The sequence below is a fragment of the Poecilia reticulata genome, chromosome 16 (genome assembly GCF_904066995.2).
Source record: "Poecilia reticulata chromosome 16, P_reticulata-male-v2, whole genome shotgun sequence".
Lineage (NCBI taxonomy): Eukaryota > Metazoa > Chordata > Actinopteri > Cyprinodontiformes > Poeciliidae > Poecilia > Poecilia reticulata.
This window is the reverse complement of record NC_088845.1, coordinates 5465272-5483172: the sequence shown is the minus strand read 5'-3', so window position 1 is coordinate 5483172 and position 17901 is coordinate 5465272. Positions and strand designations below refer to the sequence as shown.

General features: G+C 35.1%; 1 protein-coding gene across 3 annotated transcripts in view; it reads right to left on the bottom strand.

Annotated features, from left to right (window-relative positions):
• LOC103477705 (retinoic acid receptor beta-like) overlaps window positions 1-17901 on the bottom strand; it is a 31068-nt gene that overhangs the window by 12532 nt on the left and 635 nt on the right. The window contains exons 2-6 of one of the 3 annotated variants that reach the window (XM_008430988.2): window positions 16064-16131; window positions 12770-12932; window positions 5652-5812; window positions 4563-4704; window positions 541-707 (exon numbers count right to left, since the gene is read on the bottom strand). In XM_008430988.2, the coding sequence (XP_008429210.1) occupies window positions 541-707; window positions 4563-4704; window positions 5652-5812; window positions 12770-12911 (612 nt within the window). In that variant the 5' untranslated portion in view covers window positions 12912-12932; window positions 16064-16131. Of the gene's footprint in view, window positions 1-540; window positions 708-4562; window positions 4705-5651; window positions 5813-12769; window positions 13878-16063; window positions 16132-17901 lie in introns of those variants that run through there. The other 2 variants (XM_008430989.2, XM_008430987.3) reach the window with 2 other exon arrangements.

Genomic DNA, 17901 nt, shown 5'->3' with positions numbered 1-17901 from the left:
AGGCATTTGTTCGGCCACTCTTCCGCTGAGCTCTGACCTTTCAGAAACGAGAGGCTCTCTGAATAACGACCAGATTTGCAGAGCTTTAAATGCCGATTATCTTAAATCCCTCCCTGCAGCGGATAGCAGCAGACGTCCCGACGTCCAACCACAATAATCCCGAACAGGAAAAGCTCTGCATGCTCAAAGGTCAACGGCTCACAGCCCTCAGTGTTTTCTGTGGATATTTTATATGCTTAATGCCGTCCTGTTGTTTACATTTTTACCTCAGTCTTGTTTTTTTTGTACAAATAAATACTGGTTCTCTATATAATTATACACTGTAAAACATTTGAGTTGAGTCTACTACCTTCCAATCTTTAAGTCAATAAATTATGAACAGTTTGGGACACAAGACTCACAATGGAGTCATAATGGATAAAAACAGCTGGACATGGAGGAACTGATTTGATTTCTCTGTTTGTGTAATTCTGTCTATCCAAACAGAATTATTATTATTATTATTATGTTTTTTTTATTCAGGCGTTCTGTTGGACTCACTGTGGTGTATTTCCCCAGCTGGCAGAGGGAGGGGAAGGTCTCTCGATGCGCCCTGCAGATCTTCTCCACGATCAGGCCGAGCTCGGCCGTCAGCTCGTACGTCTCCATGACGGTCATCTTCACCGCTTCCTTCTTACCTTTCCGCCTGTTTCTGTCATTTCTCACCGCTGGGAAGGAGGGATGAAGTCAATGAAAAAATGTTAACAGAACACAGCATTCAGGGTTGTTCAAAGTGTGGCTCGGGGGCCATTTGCGGTACCTGAACTGATTTTGTGAGGCCTCTGACAAAATCTATTATGGTTCCTTGAACCTGTTAAGACAGGTCTAAGTGTTAAACAATCATATTCATTAGATTTTTTTCTCAAAATCATTCTTAGTTAGGTTTCTGCTTGGTCAGCTGAGCTCCTTCAGAACAATGAGATGTTTAAGGACGTCTTGTCACTTTAAATCCAAATAATCTGCTACTGGTCACGCCCCCCACTCAACGCTTACACTTGCATGTGAAAATTGCTGCAAACAGAATTGCAATTATACAATCGCACATCTTTGAAAAGCATTAGTAGAGCCTCCTGCACAACCCACAAGAATGAAACAAATGGTTTCTGTAAGATAAGTCAACAACTTCAGTCATTATGCAGCAATAAAACTAGCTGACCAAACGTGCTGGACCTCAGCGTGGGTTGCTAGGCAACGGGCTGGGTTTGGCTGTGGTTGCTAGGTAACAGTGCTGTGCCTCTTGACTGCATCTTAACTTTTGAAAGGGCAAACAACAGAACCATTCTGTCATCCTGTTTAAAGAGTTCACTCAGAGCCTCACCTGCTAGAAATAAAACCTTAGAACAAGATGATCCAGAGAAACTCCTATTAGTTTATTTAGATAAACTCCTATTAGTTCAGAAATTACTTTTGTTGTTTTGTTTTTCTTCAGTTTTTTGTTTTGTTTTGTTTGTAATTCCTGTAATTCATGTAAAGCACCTTGAAATGCCTTGTTGGTGAAAATGTGATATAAATAAAATTACCTTACACACAAACTAACAAAGGAAACTTTATTTAAATTGATCCTTTCAGCCAGAGGCAAGGCAAAGAAACAAAATACAACAAGAAAAAAAACAGATTAAAATTAGATTCAATTTAGAAAGTTTTAAAAAGAAGCATAAGTAAATAAATAAATCTTTTTTATTTGTAAATGAAAACTATTTTGTTACTTGTATAAATAACTTATTTATTTAATAATACATTTATTTTTAAAACATTTCTATTAAACAATAGAAATGTTTTTTAAAAACTAGTCCTTCAGCTTTGTCTCAACTCTCGTCTGCATCAGTGAAAGCAGCTTGCAGGTCTCTGCGTTTCGCCTGCAGGTAAATATCCAGGTTAGACTTTCATAATCGCTTTGGTGTCGACACGTTTTGGGTCGTCCCACTGACTCGGCTCAGGCAGCTACGCACATGTCAGGGAAGCTCAGGATTACGCAACAGCTCGGCCTCTACCTTCCTCCCTCCCTCCAACCGCCGGCTGCTCCTCCTTCTCTTCCTCCTCCCCCTCCTCCCTCTGGATGCCCTACATCCAGCAGTCATTTGGTAAACAGACAGCGATCGTATTACACACTTACTGAGCGGCCTGGGAGCAGTTACATGGCGTACAACTGTCTCATACATGTGATGTGCTTATGTAATGTGTTTGCGTCTGAATGTGGGTGAGCAACAATGAGAAAATGAAGCTGGGTGGATCCTGCAGCCTCCTCATGCCATGTAACACATTCTCAGTTATCTAGGTCACTGCGTCACACAGCTCCACGTTTCGGTTGTCCACTGTGCAGCGGATGTTTTTGTATTTAATCTAAACATTTCTGACGTTTTTCTAGCAAATATTTGACTTTTCAAACCCGGAAATTTTATTGTTTTCTTCTAGAATATTTCTGAGAACAATCTCGTAATTTTAGTTTTTGTAGCAAATATTAGGACTTTTCAAACTCCAAAATTTTTAGATTAATTTTAGAAATTTTCTACACAAAAAAATAAACAAAATTAAAAAAATTTTCTGGCAAATATTTAACTTTGCAAAGCCAGAAATTGTGTTGTTTTTCTAGAAAATTTCTGAAACTAATCTAAAATGTTCAGTTTGTTCTAGCTAATATTCAACTTTTCAAACTATGAAATTTCTTCTTTTTTTTTTTTAAAGAAGATTACGGAAAATATTTGACTTTTCAGACTCTGAAATTTTGAGATTAATTTCAGAAATTTTCTAGGAATAAAATCACCAAAATTTCTGAGTTTTTTCTTGCAAACATTTGACTTTTCAAATTGAAATTTCATTGTTGTTTTTTCTAGAAAATTTCTGAGATTAATCTCAAAGTTTCTGCGTTTATTCTTGCAAATATTCTAAATTGTTCAAGGTAGCATAAGAGGTCACCTTGAGCATTGTAGATGATAACAGATTGATTATTTGTCTTCAAAGTCAAATGAAATCCTTGGTTAAACAAGAATAATGATGAATCTAAATCTACCAGGGTGCTAATATTTTTGTCCTCTACAAAGGAAGTCGTGTTCAGTTCTGAATGGTGTCTGTAGCACTTTATGTCAGGCTGCATTCAGCTCTAATAACCTCAGCCAATAGAGAACAGGAGAGCCTGCATGCAGCCTGAAAGGCGAAACTCAGGGCAAAAGCTCCTCTGGCGTCTTCCTGTCCTGAATGCGGCGCGGTAAAAGGGCCACTCAGCTGAATGTTTGATCATTTTTACCCAGGCAGAGTGTTTCAGACAGAGGAGACGTTCAGCTTTCTGCTCAGTGAACTGTTCAGGTTATATAAGCCTGCGACAGTTGGAGCGGCTGTGGGACGGGAGCTGAAAAGACGAACTGCTCTGGCTGGATGCGCCGAAGCTTCAGAACGTGAATGAGCTCTGAGTGGTTTTAAAAAAAGGAAAAGATCCTTTGAAAACTGATGCTTGTTGATCTTTATAATGGGTGTTTGCTCAGTAAGTGGAGACAACTTTCTGTTACTTAACGTTTAAATTTAAATATGTTTAGCGTTTATGATGGAAGATTAGGACCACTGCATATGGAAAAGAAGGAATAAATTTATGAAAACACTGGAAATGCTTCCTTTGGCTTTTCTTTTGTATTTATTTTTTCATGTTTATAATTTAAACTACTGTTTCATGTCATAGCTTGAAATACCTACATATGGTGTCAATATACTGTTGTGTTAAAAATCAAAAATAAATCAAAATTAAAATTTCTGCCAGAAAACTAAAATTTTCTAGAAAAACAAAGGAAATTTCTAACCTCCAAAAGCTGAAGATTTGCTAGAAAAGACTCAGAAATTGTGAAATTATTCTCATAAATTTTCTAGTAGAAAATGTCTTTATTGTTGTGTTACAAATTAGAAATAAATCATATTTAAAAATTTTGACAAAAAACATACATTTTCTAGAAAAATCAAGGAAATTTTGGATCTCCAAAAATTTTAAATTTGCAGGATGTAAAAATTTTGAGATTAATCTCTTAAATTTTCTAGAAAAAAAATTTAAGAGATTTTTCTAGCAAATATTTGAGTTTTCAAATTCAGAAATGTTATTGTTTTAATATCAGAAATTTTGTAGAAAAAACAGCAAAATTTCTGAGTTTGTGAAGTCAAATACTTGCTGGAAAAATCTCTGAAATATTTAGATTAATCTCTGAAATTCTCTAAAAAACAATGGAAAGTTCTGAGTTTCAGAAGTCCTAACACCCTAAAAATTATTTTGAGATTAATCTAAAAATTGCAGAGCTTTTTCTAGCTGCTTTCTGCCTGCATCACCTTGAATCATTGATTGATTGGCTGCAGTTTGGATGTTAAAAACATATTTAGTTTAATCCAATAAAGTATTTTTTATCAGCCTTAAGTGTACCTGGAATGAGAGGAATATATTATAATGTAATTTATTCTTCAAATCATGACTTTAACACCTGAATTGCAGGTTATTTTCCCCAGTGAGTCTCTTATGGGGCTTTCTGCTGAATCAGAGTAAAACCTACACTTACACTCTTTGGACATTCCCACGGCGAAGCACTTCTGCAGGCGGCAGTACTGACAGCGGTTCCTGGTGATCTTGTTGATAATGCAGTTTCTGTCACGGTGGCAGGTGTACACCATGTTTTTCTGCACGCTGCGGCGGAAGAAACCCTGCAGAGACACACAACAGATTATCTCAGTCAAAGGAAATACCTGTTGTTGTCTTGTGGAAACTTCAGATGCTTAAAGGTTTAATTTACAGTGGAACAAAAACTCCACACACCTTATGGCCTATTAAACATGTTTATTACCTTTTTTGCACAAAATCAACCTTATATAATGAGACTTTAGTCTGTTTATCCTCATATTTTGAGATCTTTTCAGAATGAGCTGTTTTAGGGGCTCTTGTCACTTTAAATCCAAATAAGTTGCTGTTAGCTCCTGAACATGCATCTTTGAAAAGCAGAAGTGGAGCCTCCTGCACAACCAACAAGAACGCAGCAAGTGGTTTCTGAATGATAAGTCAACACAAAACATTTGTCTTTTCCAGTAGCCATTGTACAGCGCATACAGCAGTAAAACCAGCTGACCAGACATGCTGGAGATCATCGTGGGTTGCCAGGTGACGGGTCGCATTCCGCTGGAGTTGCTAGGTAACAGCCCAGCTCTTCTGTAGCTCAACATTCGGGAGGTTTTTGAAACTTCCCGTTTTCTAGACATCAAAAATCCTTAATTTACTGCCAAAAAACAGCTGGGTGTTGTTTTAAGTGCTTGATATGTTTTTAGAAGCAGCTTAGATCCAAATGGAAGAAAAAAATGTGCAAAATGTGAATTTTCCATAAAAATGAGGCCAAAGCCTCTCGGCTTCAGCTTCAGTGTGACCTGTAACTTGTGCAGCTGAACTGAAATCTTTTGGGGTTGAAATTGACCCAATTAGCCAACTTTTGGAAAAACGCTCCAGATCTGTCTGGACATTAGTGCCTCCTGTCCACAGATCATCCTGCAGATTTTCAACCAGATGTGGGTCTGGGCTTTGACTAGACCACATCTAAATGATACTCTTGTTAAATTGAAGCTTTTGAATGAATGAATGAATGAATGAATGAATGAAGTGTTACCTTGCAGCCCTCGCAGGCGCTGACTCCATAGTGGTAGCCTGATGATTTATCCTGACAGACGAAGCAGGGCTTGTAGGTGCGCGGCGGAGGAGGAGGGGAGGGCGGACTGGCAAACAGGTCGTCCAAACTGGAGCTGGAGCTGGAGCTCTGGCTTTCCACTGCTGTGAAACACACAGAGTAACACCATAAAAACACTGCTGAAGAGACCGGGATCCTCAGCAGAACAAACCTTATACACACAGCATGTTTCCACAAAAACACAGAATGATTCACACAGGAGGAAAAACAAAGATAAGCTAAGAATCTTTCAGCAGGGAGACAAAACTCGAGGTCAAAGTTCACCAGGATCTGTAGGATTTACTTTAGAAAGATTTCTGGTAGGATGTGCGCAGCGGTATGACATAGAAAAACAACTAACGGTTATTTTAGTAATCGATTAATCAATTATTTTGACAATTAATCGGAGATTTGTTTTACGGAATCAGAACCACCTGAAGCTAAAACGACGTCACTTCAGGAGTTATGGGTTAAACAGAAAATGTTTTTTTTTTTTATCTTAAATGTAAAATGTATATATTTTTTGTACAGATTTGACTTGTTCTCTCAGCAAATTGCATTTTCTTTAGTTCACTGTTAATTAATCACGATTAATCGATTCGTCCTGATTAAACACATAGCGACTTTTTGTTTTTAGGGGTCATTTTCAGACATTATGTTTTACATCCATGCTGGTAACTTTCCTGCTGTACAGATACAGCAAGAAAGTTTTTTTATTATTATTAATTGTAAATATTTTGTATACTTTGTGTATTTTTTTATTAACCAGCTCAGCTGCACTTTTCTCTGGAAAAGAGAAAAATATCAATTACTGGGTATTTATGTTGAATTTTTGCCTTTGCTGTAAAATATTTTTATCATTTATCCTGTAACATTGTGTGAGATTATTTGCACAGACGTTTCCCACTGTGGGACAATAAATTTAAAGGCTATTTCTATTCTTCTGTTTGGAGCTCTAATGATTAATCGTGATTAATAGATTATTTAAATAATCATCAATTAATTTACTAATATTGTTAACTGGTAGACTCCAGTTCATGGGGTGTACTTATTTTCAGACACACTGCTTCCGTCTTTTCTCTAAACAAAATAAAGACACATTCCAGTTTGTTTACTTATCATGGCAGGAGGATTATAATCTGCCCTAATCTCATCAGTCTTTGTCTCTGCTCGGGAAGCAGCGACAGAGGAAGACATTCCTGCCCCCTCTAAGCCTCACAAGCAGCTTGGACTCGTTAAATGTGGAGCTATTTGTCTGGCATACAAAGCAAGATAAAACTACAAAGTGGGACTTTGAAAAACCTAGCAGAGTGAGAACTCTGTCTCCATAAATGATTCACTTACAACATCACAAAGCAGCAGCTGTGTGTCATTTTATTTCTTCTGAAAAAACAAACAAACAGCATAACTGCAGATACACTGTAAAAACATAAACTCTTACCAAGTATTTCTGGTTTACTTTTTAGTGAAAATATCTTTATAAGCTTGAAATAAGAAAAAACAAAATTTTCAGCAGCATACATAATCTTGTGTTGATTAAATAATCCCTTAATATTGATGTAAAAGGAGTAGTTCTGGCGGTGGCTTATTTTACTTAAACAAGGCATTTTTCTGATGTTATTAGTGAAATAATCTACCAATATTCATCAATATTAAGGAATTATTGACTTAAAATCAGCTTCTGTCTTGCTGGAAAGTTACTCGTAGGTTAATTTTTGTCTGAGATGTTTACATGAGAATCTTGACAAAAATACTAAAGATGTATTTTTTTTTGCAGTGTAGGACAATGAGTCATGAGCTTAAAAACTAAAAATAGGAAAAAAAAAAAAAAACTTTACATGATTGCCAAGTTTGCTTTTAATTTGGACTGAATCCCAGCTGACCAAATACTGTGAAGGTGAATGATTCTGAGGTCAAGCTGAACATTAACCACTGCAAAAACACAAAATCTTACCAAGTATTTTGGTTTATGTTTTAGTGCAAATATCTTAATACAAATGAAATAAGATAAAACTAACCTGCAGGTAAGTTAGTAGCAAGTAAATTATTATTTAATGAAAAAGTACCAGTTCCACTGGCAGATTATTTCACTTATAACCTGGGGAAAATGTATAATCTGCCAGTGGAACTTGGACTTTTTCATGAATATTAAATTATTTACTTTAAAAGATCCACTATTGCTTACATAAAAGTTACTTATAAGTAAATTTTGTCTTATTTAATTTGTACTAGATATTTGCACTAAAAGTAGACCAAATATACTCTGACCTTGCGTTTTTGCAGTGATTAATGTTCATCTTGACACCAGAATCATTCACCTTCTGGTCAGTCCAGCTGGGATTCAGTCCAGATCAAATGCAAACATGGCAATAATGTCAACTTTTCTTCCCATTTTTAGTTTTTCAGTTCATGACTCTTTGACCTACACTGCAAAAAAACAAAATTTGACCAAGTATTTTTGTGCAGTTTCTAGTGAACATGTGTCAAACTCGAGGCCCGGGGGCCAAATCTGGCTCGCCGCAGCTTTTTATGTGGCCCTCGAGACTCCAGATTATATCAACAAATCCTCAAAATTCACACAAAATCAACAGATCAACAAATTTTTTTCTGATTTCACGGCAGGTTTTCTCAAAATTGGTCAAAAACAACCGACAGCTGCCTCAGGTTTACTTGATTTTAAGTTACAGTCTGTGATTGAGACGGCGAGAAATAAAAAGTCACATTTAACATCATACATTAGTGCAAACAGTCCTTACAGATATTTCTAAATTAGCATCACAAAATATGTGATTTTGATTACAAAAAGCCACAAAAACAATCACAAAATCCTGGAGGGACAGCATTTATTATTATTTTAGCAGTTTAATGGGTTTTATTGATACAACTGGCCCTTTAAAAGCATTCAGATTTCTGATACGACCCAAAATGAAAACGAGTTAAACCCTCCTGATCCAGTCCAAATATCTAACAAGTAACATGAAACTCTCCAGGAAGATGGGAGCTTGTTTTAAGCCAGTAATTTCTTAGTATAGATAAAAATTTACTAGTTTGACTGGCAGATTATTTCAATTATAACATTGCATTTTTCCCATGTTTTAAGTGAAACTAGCACTTTTTAAAACAAAATCTATATTAATCAATTATTTAGTTAAAACAAGGTCCTTGTAAAGTTACTTGTGAATTAATTTTGTCTTATTTTAAGTGAACTAACATAATTGCAATGGAAACTTGCTCAAAGATGCTTGGTAGGTTTTGTGTTTTTGCAGTGCAGCCGTCTTCACTCGCATCGTTTCGATCAAAACTCTCATCCCTCCTGGTTTTTCTCCTCCAGCGGGGCTCGTTTGGGTTGACCTCTCCCCTACCTTTCTGATCACCTTCTCTGCTGCGCTCCTCAACAGAAAACTAAGAAAAGCTCTTCTGAAAAGGGAGACAAAATGAGAAGAATTGCTCATCTCCGTCCCCTTGAACCCGCGGCCTCTGACTGAACCTGCAGTCGGCGGGTCAGATGAGGAAACCCCCATCGGGCCGACGGTTTCCCCAACGCAGAACAATACCGGAGCACGCCACGCTGACTGATGAGGAGGAGGATGAAGGCAGCGTGGGAGGGATTTAACCAGGGAGAGAGGTAAACAATCACCCCCGCTTGGATTAGGTTCTGCTGCGTGAACTTTGGTAAATAATCTCTGGGATTTTGTTCAAAGGCAAAACAGAAACTGCAAAAACACAAAATCCTGCCAAGTGATTTTGGTCGAGTTTTTAGTGCAAATATGTCAGCATGCTTGAAGTAACAGAAAGATACAGGAGATAATTTTAAGTTTTAAGTACATCCTTCCTTAATATTGATGAAAAAATTCTAGTTCCATTGGCAGATTATTTTATTTATGACAAAACATTTTTCCCATGTTGAAAGTGAAATAATCTGCAGTGGAACCAGAACTTTGATTTAAAACGAGCTGCTATGTGTTGCTGAAAAGTTACTTGTAATTTAGTTTTGCCTTATTTGAAGTGAACTGAAGTACTTGCACTAGAAATAAACAAAGACTGGTAAGAGTTTAAGTTTTTTGCAGTGTATTTACAGAGCTACATATATACAATATGCTGAGAAAAATGTTTGTTTTTTTAACCTTATTAAACATAAAGTCTTACTTTATGATCAGTCTCACTGATTATTGTCTTTTATAGAGATTCATCTTAACTTTACTCAATTTAAGAGTCACTTTATTAATGAATTTGTAGCAAGGTTACCCCCAGTGTATTATAAGCCTGGCAGGCCACCAGGTTTTATTTGTGCCCCCACCAGGCTTAGTTTTTCTTATTTATTTTAGTTTTTTTATGTTTGCATTTTTCCAGACCTTATAGTCGATATTCAAGCATTAATCCTCCAATAACACGTAATTATCAAGTGAACGACTGCAGGAAATCCCGCGTAGAGATGTAATAATATGTAGCAACTAACTTGACATCAGAATCATTCAGTTTATAGTTTTTAGACCTGCCTAATAAATAAATTATGTTAAATTATGCTAAATTTAATTTCAGTAATATTGCAATTAAAAAACACAATTTGGCATTTAAAATGATAAAGTGGCAATCACAATTGATCTAAATTTTAAATATATCTAAAATTATGTAAAATATAAGAAGAGTAATTACTGTCATGTAGTAACTATAAAATAATCTTGTTCAGAATTGTACATGACTATATTTTCAAATTGGGAAATCTGAATTAAATATTTTAGTTTAAAAAAAAATATAAAAAACTTGTAAAATAGAGTGAAATGTAAAAATCATTGGAAATATAATAACTTTTTTTTTTTACAGATGTTTGAAGGTGCCTTAAAATAAATCAGGCTTTTCTAAAAGTTAATTTACGTGCCATTTAAAGCTCAGTAGAACTTTACTTCCTGATTTATGGAACCAGACAGTAACCGTGTCACACATTTGGATTTTACTCCCAGTTGGGATCTGCACAGTTGATGCTTTCTGAACTGGTGCTGAACTGGTTCTCCACTTCCACCTTCACTGGAAAGCAGTCTGTCTCTCCTCTCACCTCCTGAGCCAGTGACCGTCCCGTGAACCCGCTGGTGACCCCCAGCTGACCGGCTCTGCCCCGTCCCAAACACAGACCACCACATGGACCCGCGCTGCTCGTTCACACCCTGCTCCATTGACAGGCCTCACAGTGACCAGATAACGACCGGACGGCGGGTAAAACCTCACTCTGGGTCCGGACCGGCCCTTAAAGCTGCAGCAGCAATACTTCTGAACGTTAATTTATCCCACAACACGCACTTAGTGGTTTATACACGCAACTCATGAATCGATTAATCAAATGAATCACAATTAATCGATTACTGAAATAACCATCTACTAATTCAGTAATCAGTTAGTCGGTAACTGGAATATATAGACGAAGACAAAAAAGGTTTTCTGAAAGAATAACACACTCTGAGGAGAAAATAACAAAACTGAACAAAAAAAAATATATTTACATTTTTCATTACGATTAAGAAAATAAGATTTTCTGTAAAAATGTTCTAACCAGAACTTTTCAAATAGCTTCACCTGAATCAAATTCTGAAAAATTCAGAACTGCAGTTGAATTATTAATTGGTTAATTGAAAAAAAAATGTAAACAGATCAACTATACGCCAAATATTTTGCAGATGCATCCTTTGCTACAAACGATCAAATGAACGAAAAAAAATCCTATTTTCTTGTTTTATAAAAGGAATTATTTATTTGAAACTTTAACCACATTTCTGATATTATGTAAGAAAAATCTGCAAAATGTGCCATTTTTAAATCCGATTAATCATTAGATCAAAAGATTAATCGATAACATAATCGTTAGTTGCAGCCCAGTTTGTATTATTACATAACATTTGCTCATCACTACTCTTGTGTACAATGAGACTATGTGATTTTAACAGATGATCTAGAGATTTAACTTTGAGTTTAAATATATTTATAAGACAAATTCACTAAAAACACAAGCAATGCTTCACTCATTCACTTATAAAAAAGGAAATTATATTAAACATCTTAAAATCTTACACTACTAAAATATTTTTATGCTAGCCAGTTTGGAGAAACATGTCTTATTATCATTAATTGTAAATAGTTTGTATATTTTGAATACAAACATGTGTTTAAATGTGTTTTGTGCATTATTTTTAAATAAAATTTCACAATTTCAAACTTTTTAAACCACATTTTTAAAAATATGATTAGATTACAAGACCATGAGCTGGAAAAACCACATTAAGTTACACATCTTAAGATCTTACTCTACTAAAATATTAAATATTTTTAATGGTGTGGAAAATTGTCTCAACAGTTTAATACTGCAAACGTCTTATTTTGATTAAACTTAATATTTCTGTACTTTTAAAACTAATTTCAAAAAGTGTTTTGCTGCATTTTTTTTATATAAACTGTCACAATTTCAAACATATTTGACCAAATTTTCAAAACTAGGATCAGATTATATTCTTTTATTTTAAATGAACAGACTATGAACTGCTTTAGGCAATAATATAAGAGAAGCTTTACAAAGACATAATAATTAATAAAATTGGTATTGTATTCCTCATCTGTTTTTAAAATCACTTCATATAAAATGATTGTCATATACACAAAGCCCTACTCACAACGTACCTTTAAGCTATTTTTGTAAAAATAAAGGAGAAATTAAGATTAAAAAAACAACAACTGCTGTAAATTTGGCATGCAAATAAAATACCAACCAACAAAGAGAAGACCTGCAACCATTAGATCCACTTTTTGTTTCCATTTTTACCCAAATATATTGTCAAAATAAATCAAATAAAATAAATCAATATGTCACATTTTACTATATATATATATATGGTAATATATATATAGGGTAATATATATATATCATCATTATTATCATTTTTGTAATGACATGCAGGCCCTTTCAGCGCAATCTGATGCATGGAAATAATATGCAAAGCAGCAGCACAGATTTTATATATGCATCAGAAAAACACATAAATTATTTTATTACTCGCTTTTTGGTGTGTGTTTGGACCTACATTGCGAGCACCGATGCTCCGGCCAGTCCGACTCGATCAGCTCAGGGAAGAATGCTGCCAGATCCCGGTCTTGGTCCCGGTCCTGGTCCAGATCCAGGTCCTGCAGCGCACAGCCGGGACTGGAAGTCGAGTAGAAGTCCATGATTTCTCCCGGACCGAAAACCTGAAATTCCATGAAGTCAAACATGACCTTAGCGGAGTCCTGCTGGAGAAGATGCTCTCCTCATGAAGAAGAGGAGGAAGAAAGCACAGTCCTTCCTGTTAGTGACGACTTTCAGTTGGCTTTCCGCAGGTTTATGGTTTACAGCCGGTTGTTGAGGCGCAGACCATGCAGCAGGAGCATCGCACTATGAGGGGCGTGTGCGCGCCGGAACAGACCCTTAATTTCCTCATAAACTGTGCGTATTGGCGCGCAGCGTGCGCACTGGAGTCCGGGCGCTTCCACGCATCCAGGTCTGCTGGTTGTTTTGCATAACAAAGTTTGCAAAACGGCTTTTTAATCTTATCTCCGCTTTTTTTTTATTGATAAATGTCTCAACTCAACCTGCTTCGCACTAGTTATGTCACGGCGTGCGATGCTATTACCTAATGTATGCGGCTGAACTCTCCGTGAACCTCCTCCGCTGCTGCCCTTCACATGACCCAGCCTCGGTGTGACATCATCACCGGCTCTGGAAACCAGTACCAAACCTCTACAAACCAGTGCAGTGTGGGAAAACATCAAAACCCTCCATTTACCTCGAACATATTTAAAAAACATTCGTCTCTGGATTGTTTTACACCGACAACAACAAGATAATCGAGGGGAAACCAGATGACTACATTACCCATAATGCAGCTGTTTATGTTTGCCATGTTTTAACTGTAATTAGGAACAGGTGAATTGGAGTTGACCGCAAAGGCAGGAAATTTGAGCTAAAATTGAGTTTATTAAAGCATATTTTGATTAATTTTATTATTAAGCAAACAAATACAAGTCCTTTAGACAATAAAAATATTTTAAATAATCATAAAATCCAACTGCTGGCTTTGTTTCACATCTTAAACATTTGATTAAAAAAAAAACCGGACAATTAAAACAAGTGTTTTAGGTTACATATCTTAAATGCTACAAGCTTTATTCAGTTTACATTTGTTTGATTGTGTAGAAGTTTCTTAAATAAGATGTAAAGGTTGTGTGTGAAATTAACTTCCAGAAAAACTTAAACTATCAATGTTGCAGTGGAGTTTTTCATCAAATATTCGTATCTTTACTTTCCTTTTAAGTAAACACTTTGGAAATGACAAAACAAAATGAGACGTTAGATACATTTTATAATTTTATATTAAAGATATGTTGACAATATTTTAAAAAAATTCTGTGTATTTGTCTGATTAAATTATATTTTACTTTAAAGTTCACTGCTAAATAAAGTGTTTTATTCTTCTTTGGTCTTCTATTTGAACAGAAAAAGTACACATTCATAAGATCGTAAATTGTTTTATAATATGCTGCAAACTCCCTTAAAACGGCTAACTCTTGGTGTTATTATATCCTGCTTGAAGTAGATGCTTACAATTAGCTTAGCATAACTACAAATAGAACTCTTTGTAAAAAAAACTTTGATAATTGTGCATTAATTAGTTATTTAACTTTTAGAAACTGTTGCTAACTATTAGCAACGGTAATTAGCAACCGGTTGGGTTAGCATCAATGCTAAAAATAAACATGGCGTTCTGTTCCTGCTACTTGCTCTCAATGCAAATTCTGGGCAGAACCTTTTTCTTCTTCTGTGGTTTCCTATAAAAAAATTTAAGTAAATATTTAAAATGTATTTATTGGCAAGAAAAAAATATAATTACGCAGTTGTTTTAGGGTTATTTACATGTAATGTTTCTTAACGGGACAGTCACTTCATTTTTACAATAAAATAAAGTTAAACAACTTCCAAACCTAAGATTATCATAAAAGTTTGATAGTAAACAAAACAGAATATCATACATTACACTGAAATTAAGAAAACAGATGATTCAACTGTAAAATGTAGTTAATTTGTTACAAGTAATGAAATTAAGTATATCCATGTGAGTATATTAAGTTTATTAATTTGTTAAACAGACATAAATAAATTAAGCCTGACAAACTTAATTTGATTACATGTAAGAAATTAACATACAATCTAGTGTCCATTTTTAGCTCAAATTCTTATTAAGACATTTCAATGCAGTTTATAGCAGTTAATCTGTGTCTGCTTTTTCTCCAGATTTTAGAGTACAAGGTAAAACGTATAGAGGTTTAAGGAACATTTCCTGTTAAAGTATCACTACGACTGTTTTTTTAATGCCGCAATTATTATTTTAGGTTAAAAAAAAAGGGGGGGAGGGCTTATTTTTGAAATACAAAAGATAAAAATGATGATTATTTTGATGTAAAGACATTAAATCTGTTACCTCTAAAGTTCTAAGTCTTTTTATATTGGTGAGTTTTACCTTTAAATAAAAGAAACTGGGTTTTAGAAAGAAAGTACTTAAGTAAAGCTGGTAACTGTTTCCTGTATTGACATTTTGTGATTGGAGCCAAGTTGCTGTGGCCTTTTTTACAAAAATCGATGCAGTTCAGGCCCAGTTTTTCTTAATTTCTGTCTGTCTGAATTCTTGATCCTTGACTTTAAGTGAGAAATATTTTCAGTCTGAGAGATCATAATTAAATCTAGCAGAAGATAAAGTAGGTCAGCAGCAAGATGGCTCTGCGGGTGGGGGAAGGAAATCTCCTCTGCTTTAAATTAATTTAAGCCTTTTTCCTTTCTTAACTGGAAATAACAGAAAACTACTGAAACAGAGACGAAAACACACAAGTGGAATCTGCATATGCATTGTCTGCATCGCCCAAAATGAAAGCTAAAGTTACTTTGTTTGAAATTATACACTTGATCTCCTTCAATGCCACTGCTAACCCCATTGAGGCGGAAAGGCAGCCCAGCTCCAATGTTAAAAGAGGCTAATTACTCCCAGTATCTCCCACACTCCAGGGAGGCGAGGTCATGCAGAGGACAGGCATGTGAAACATTCCTGCAGCCTGCTGCTGCTGATGGACCTCCCTCCCAGCTCGCTGTTGCCCTCCTCTTCTTTCTTTCCTCATCTTCATCCTCCCCCAGCTCCTCTTCAGGCTCTGTCTTCTGTCCCATTAATCACATTTTTTACTACTTCATTCCCCCAAATATGACCATTTCTTTCTCCATCATTTCTGTCTTTTCTGCTGAGGTTGTGATAAGTGGATGATCTGCGAGTTTTAGATTGAGAGATGATGCAGCTTACGAGTGTCAAACTCGAGGCCCGGGGGACAAATCCGGTCCGCGGCAGCTTTTTACGTGGCCCTCTAGACTCTAAAGGGACAAATAAATAGAACCATCAAGATAACAGTGTGCTTAAACATTATTTTATCAGTTAAATCATTTATTTTATCTGTTTTCTGCCAAATTATATCAATTAGTCCTTCCATTTTCTTGTAAATTATTGTGGAAATTCATTAAAAAAAAAAAAATCAACAAATCCCTGCATTTTCTCTCGCTAATACATACATATTTGCATAGTACATTTCAGCAACGAGACTTAATGTCAGAAAGGTTGGAAAAGTTAAGACTATTGTTATTTTAGATTAATAAATATATAGAGTTTGATTTTTAAAATATTTTTGGGGGTTTGACAGTAACCATTTTCAGTCCATGTGTGCGTACGTCGTTTTTACCTTTTGAAAAAAAAAGAAAAGTGGTAAATGAAACATATTTACAGTTTTACTGGACACAGATTTACATTTCTGCTGTCTGACAAAACTTTATGCAATCAAACTGAAAATGAAATGGTTAAAAATCCAACTTCTTCAAACATGACTGGAGAAAACTTTTATTCGTTTATTCACATTTCCAATCCTTTGGTTTTTATTTTTGCATGAACAGCATGACTAGCGTAGATTTTGAACTCAGTCCGTTTAGCTTTGAACTCTTTCCAACCTTCTAAATAAAACTCATTATGTCCATTTTTGTGTCCTCAGCATTTTGTCCAAACACATCAACGCACCAAATGGCATGTTGTTGGTCATTTATACCCCACTTAACAGATTCCTAACCTTCCTTTTGCTTCGTTTTTCTTTTTACTACTTGTTGTAAACCTTAACTTGGGGCTTGGCACCATGGTGGAGTTATTTATTAGTGCTATATATCTCCTTATTTTTACTGTCTCGCTGGATGACAGGGACGTAACTGGTTTAAAAGAGGCTCTTTGGGAGTTGAACTCCTCTTTGAAGTTGGATTTTATTTCCTAAAGGATTTATCGGGGCTGTTAAATGGTTGTAATCCAAACCTGATTTCACTGGTTCATTGCTCTACATTACAAAAATGGAGCAATATCAATAACAATGCAGTACTTGCAACCAGAGTTGGTAGGAACTACATTTACTCAATTACATTTACTTTTTTGGGGGGGTAAAAATACTTTTAGGAGTATTTTAACTGCTCTGTATTTTGTACTTTTACTTGAGTAATTTTATTTTTGAAGTATTTCTACTTTTACTTGAGTAAAATGTCTAGAGCTGCAATCTAAAAACATCCATGTTAGGTTAGTTGGCAGATCTGAACTGTATTAGTGTTAAAGATGCATAGAAAATGGATGGATACATGTTAAAGTGAAAGTTAAGGTCAAAATATTCACATAAAATAATTGTAAATATTAAATTATTTAAATAATCTTTGGCATACATGATTCATGAAATACATGAAAATCGTTGCATTTTGAGAAAATTGATTGACTACAAAAACTCAAAATCTTACCAAGTCTAGTTTCTAGTGCAAATATCTTAGTTTTATCGTATTTCAAGCACTATCTTACAAGTAACCTTTCAATAAGACACATGAGCTTGTTTTTAGTTTAAAATTTCTTAATATTGATTAAAAAAGTACAAGTTCCCCTGGCAGTTATATTTTCTCTTAAAACATGGGGAAATGTCTTGCCATAAGTGAAATAATCTACCAGTCGGGAAAAATTTTTTGAAGTTGATCAGAAATTTTGTAGAAAAAGAAATTCCTGAGCTTGAAAAGTTTATAGAAAAGAACTCAGAAATTAATTTCTGATTTTTTTTTTTTTTTTAGAAAAAAACAAAC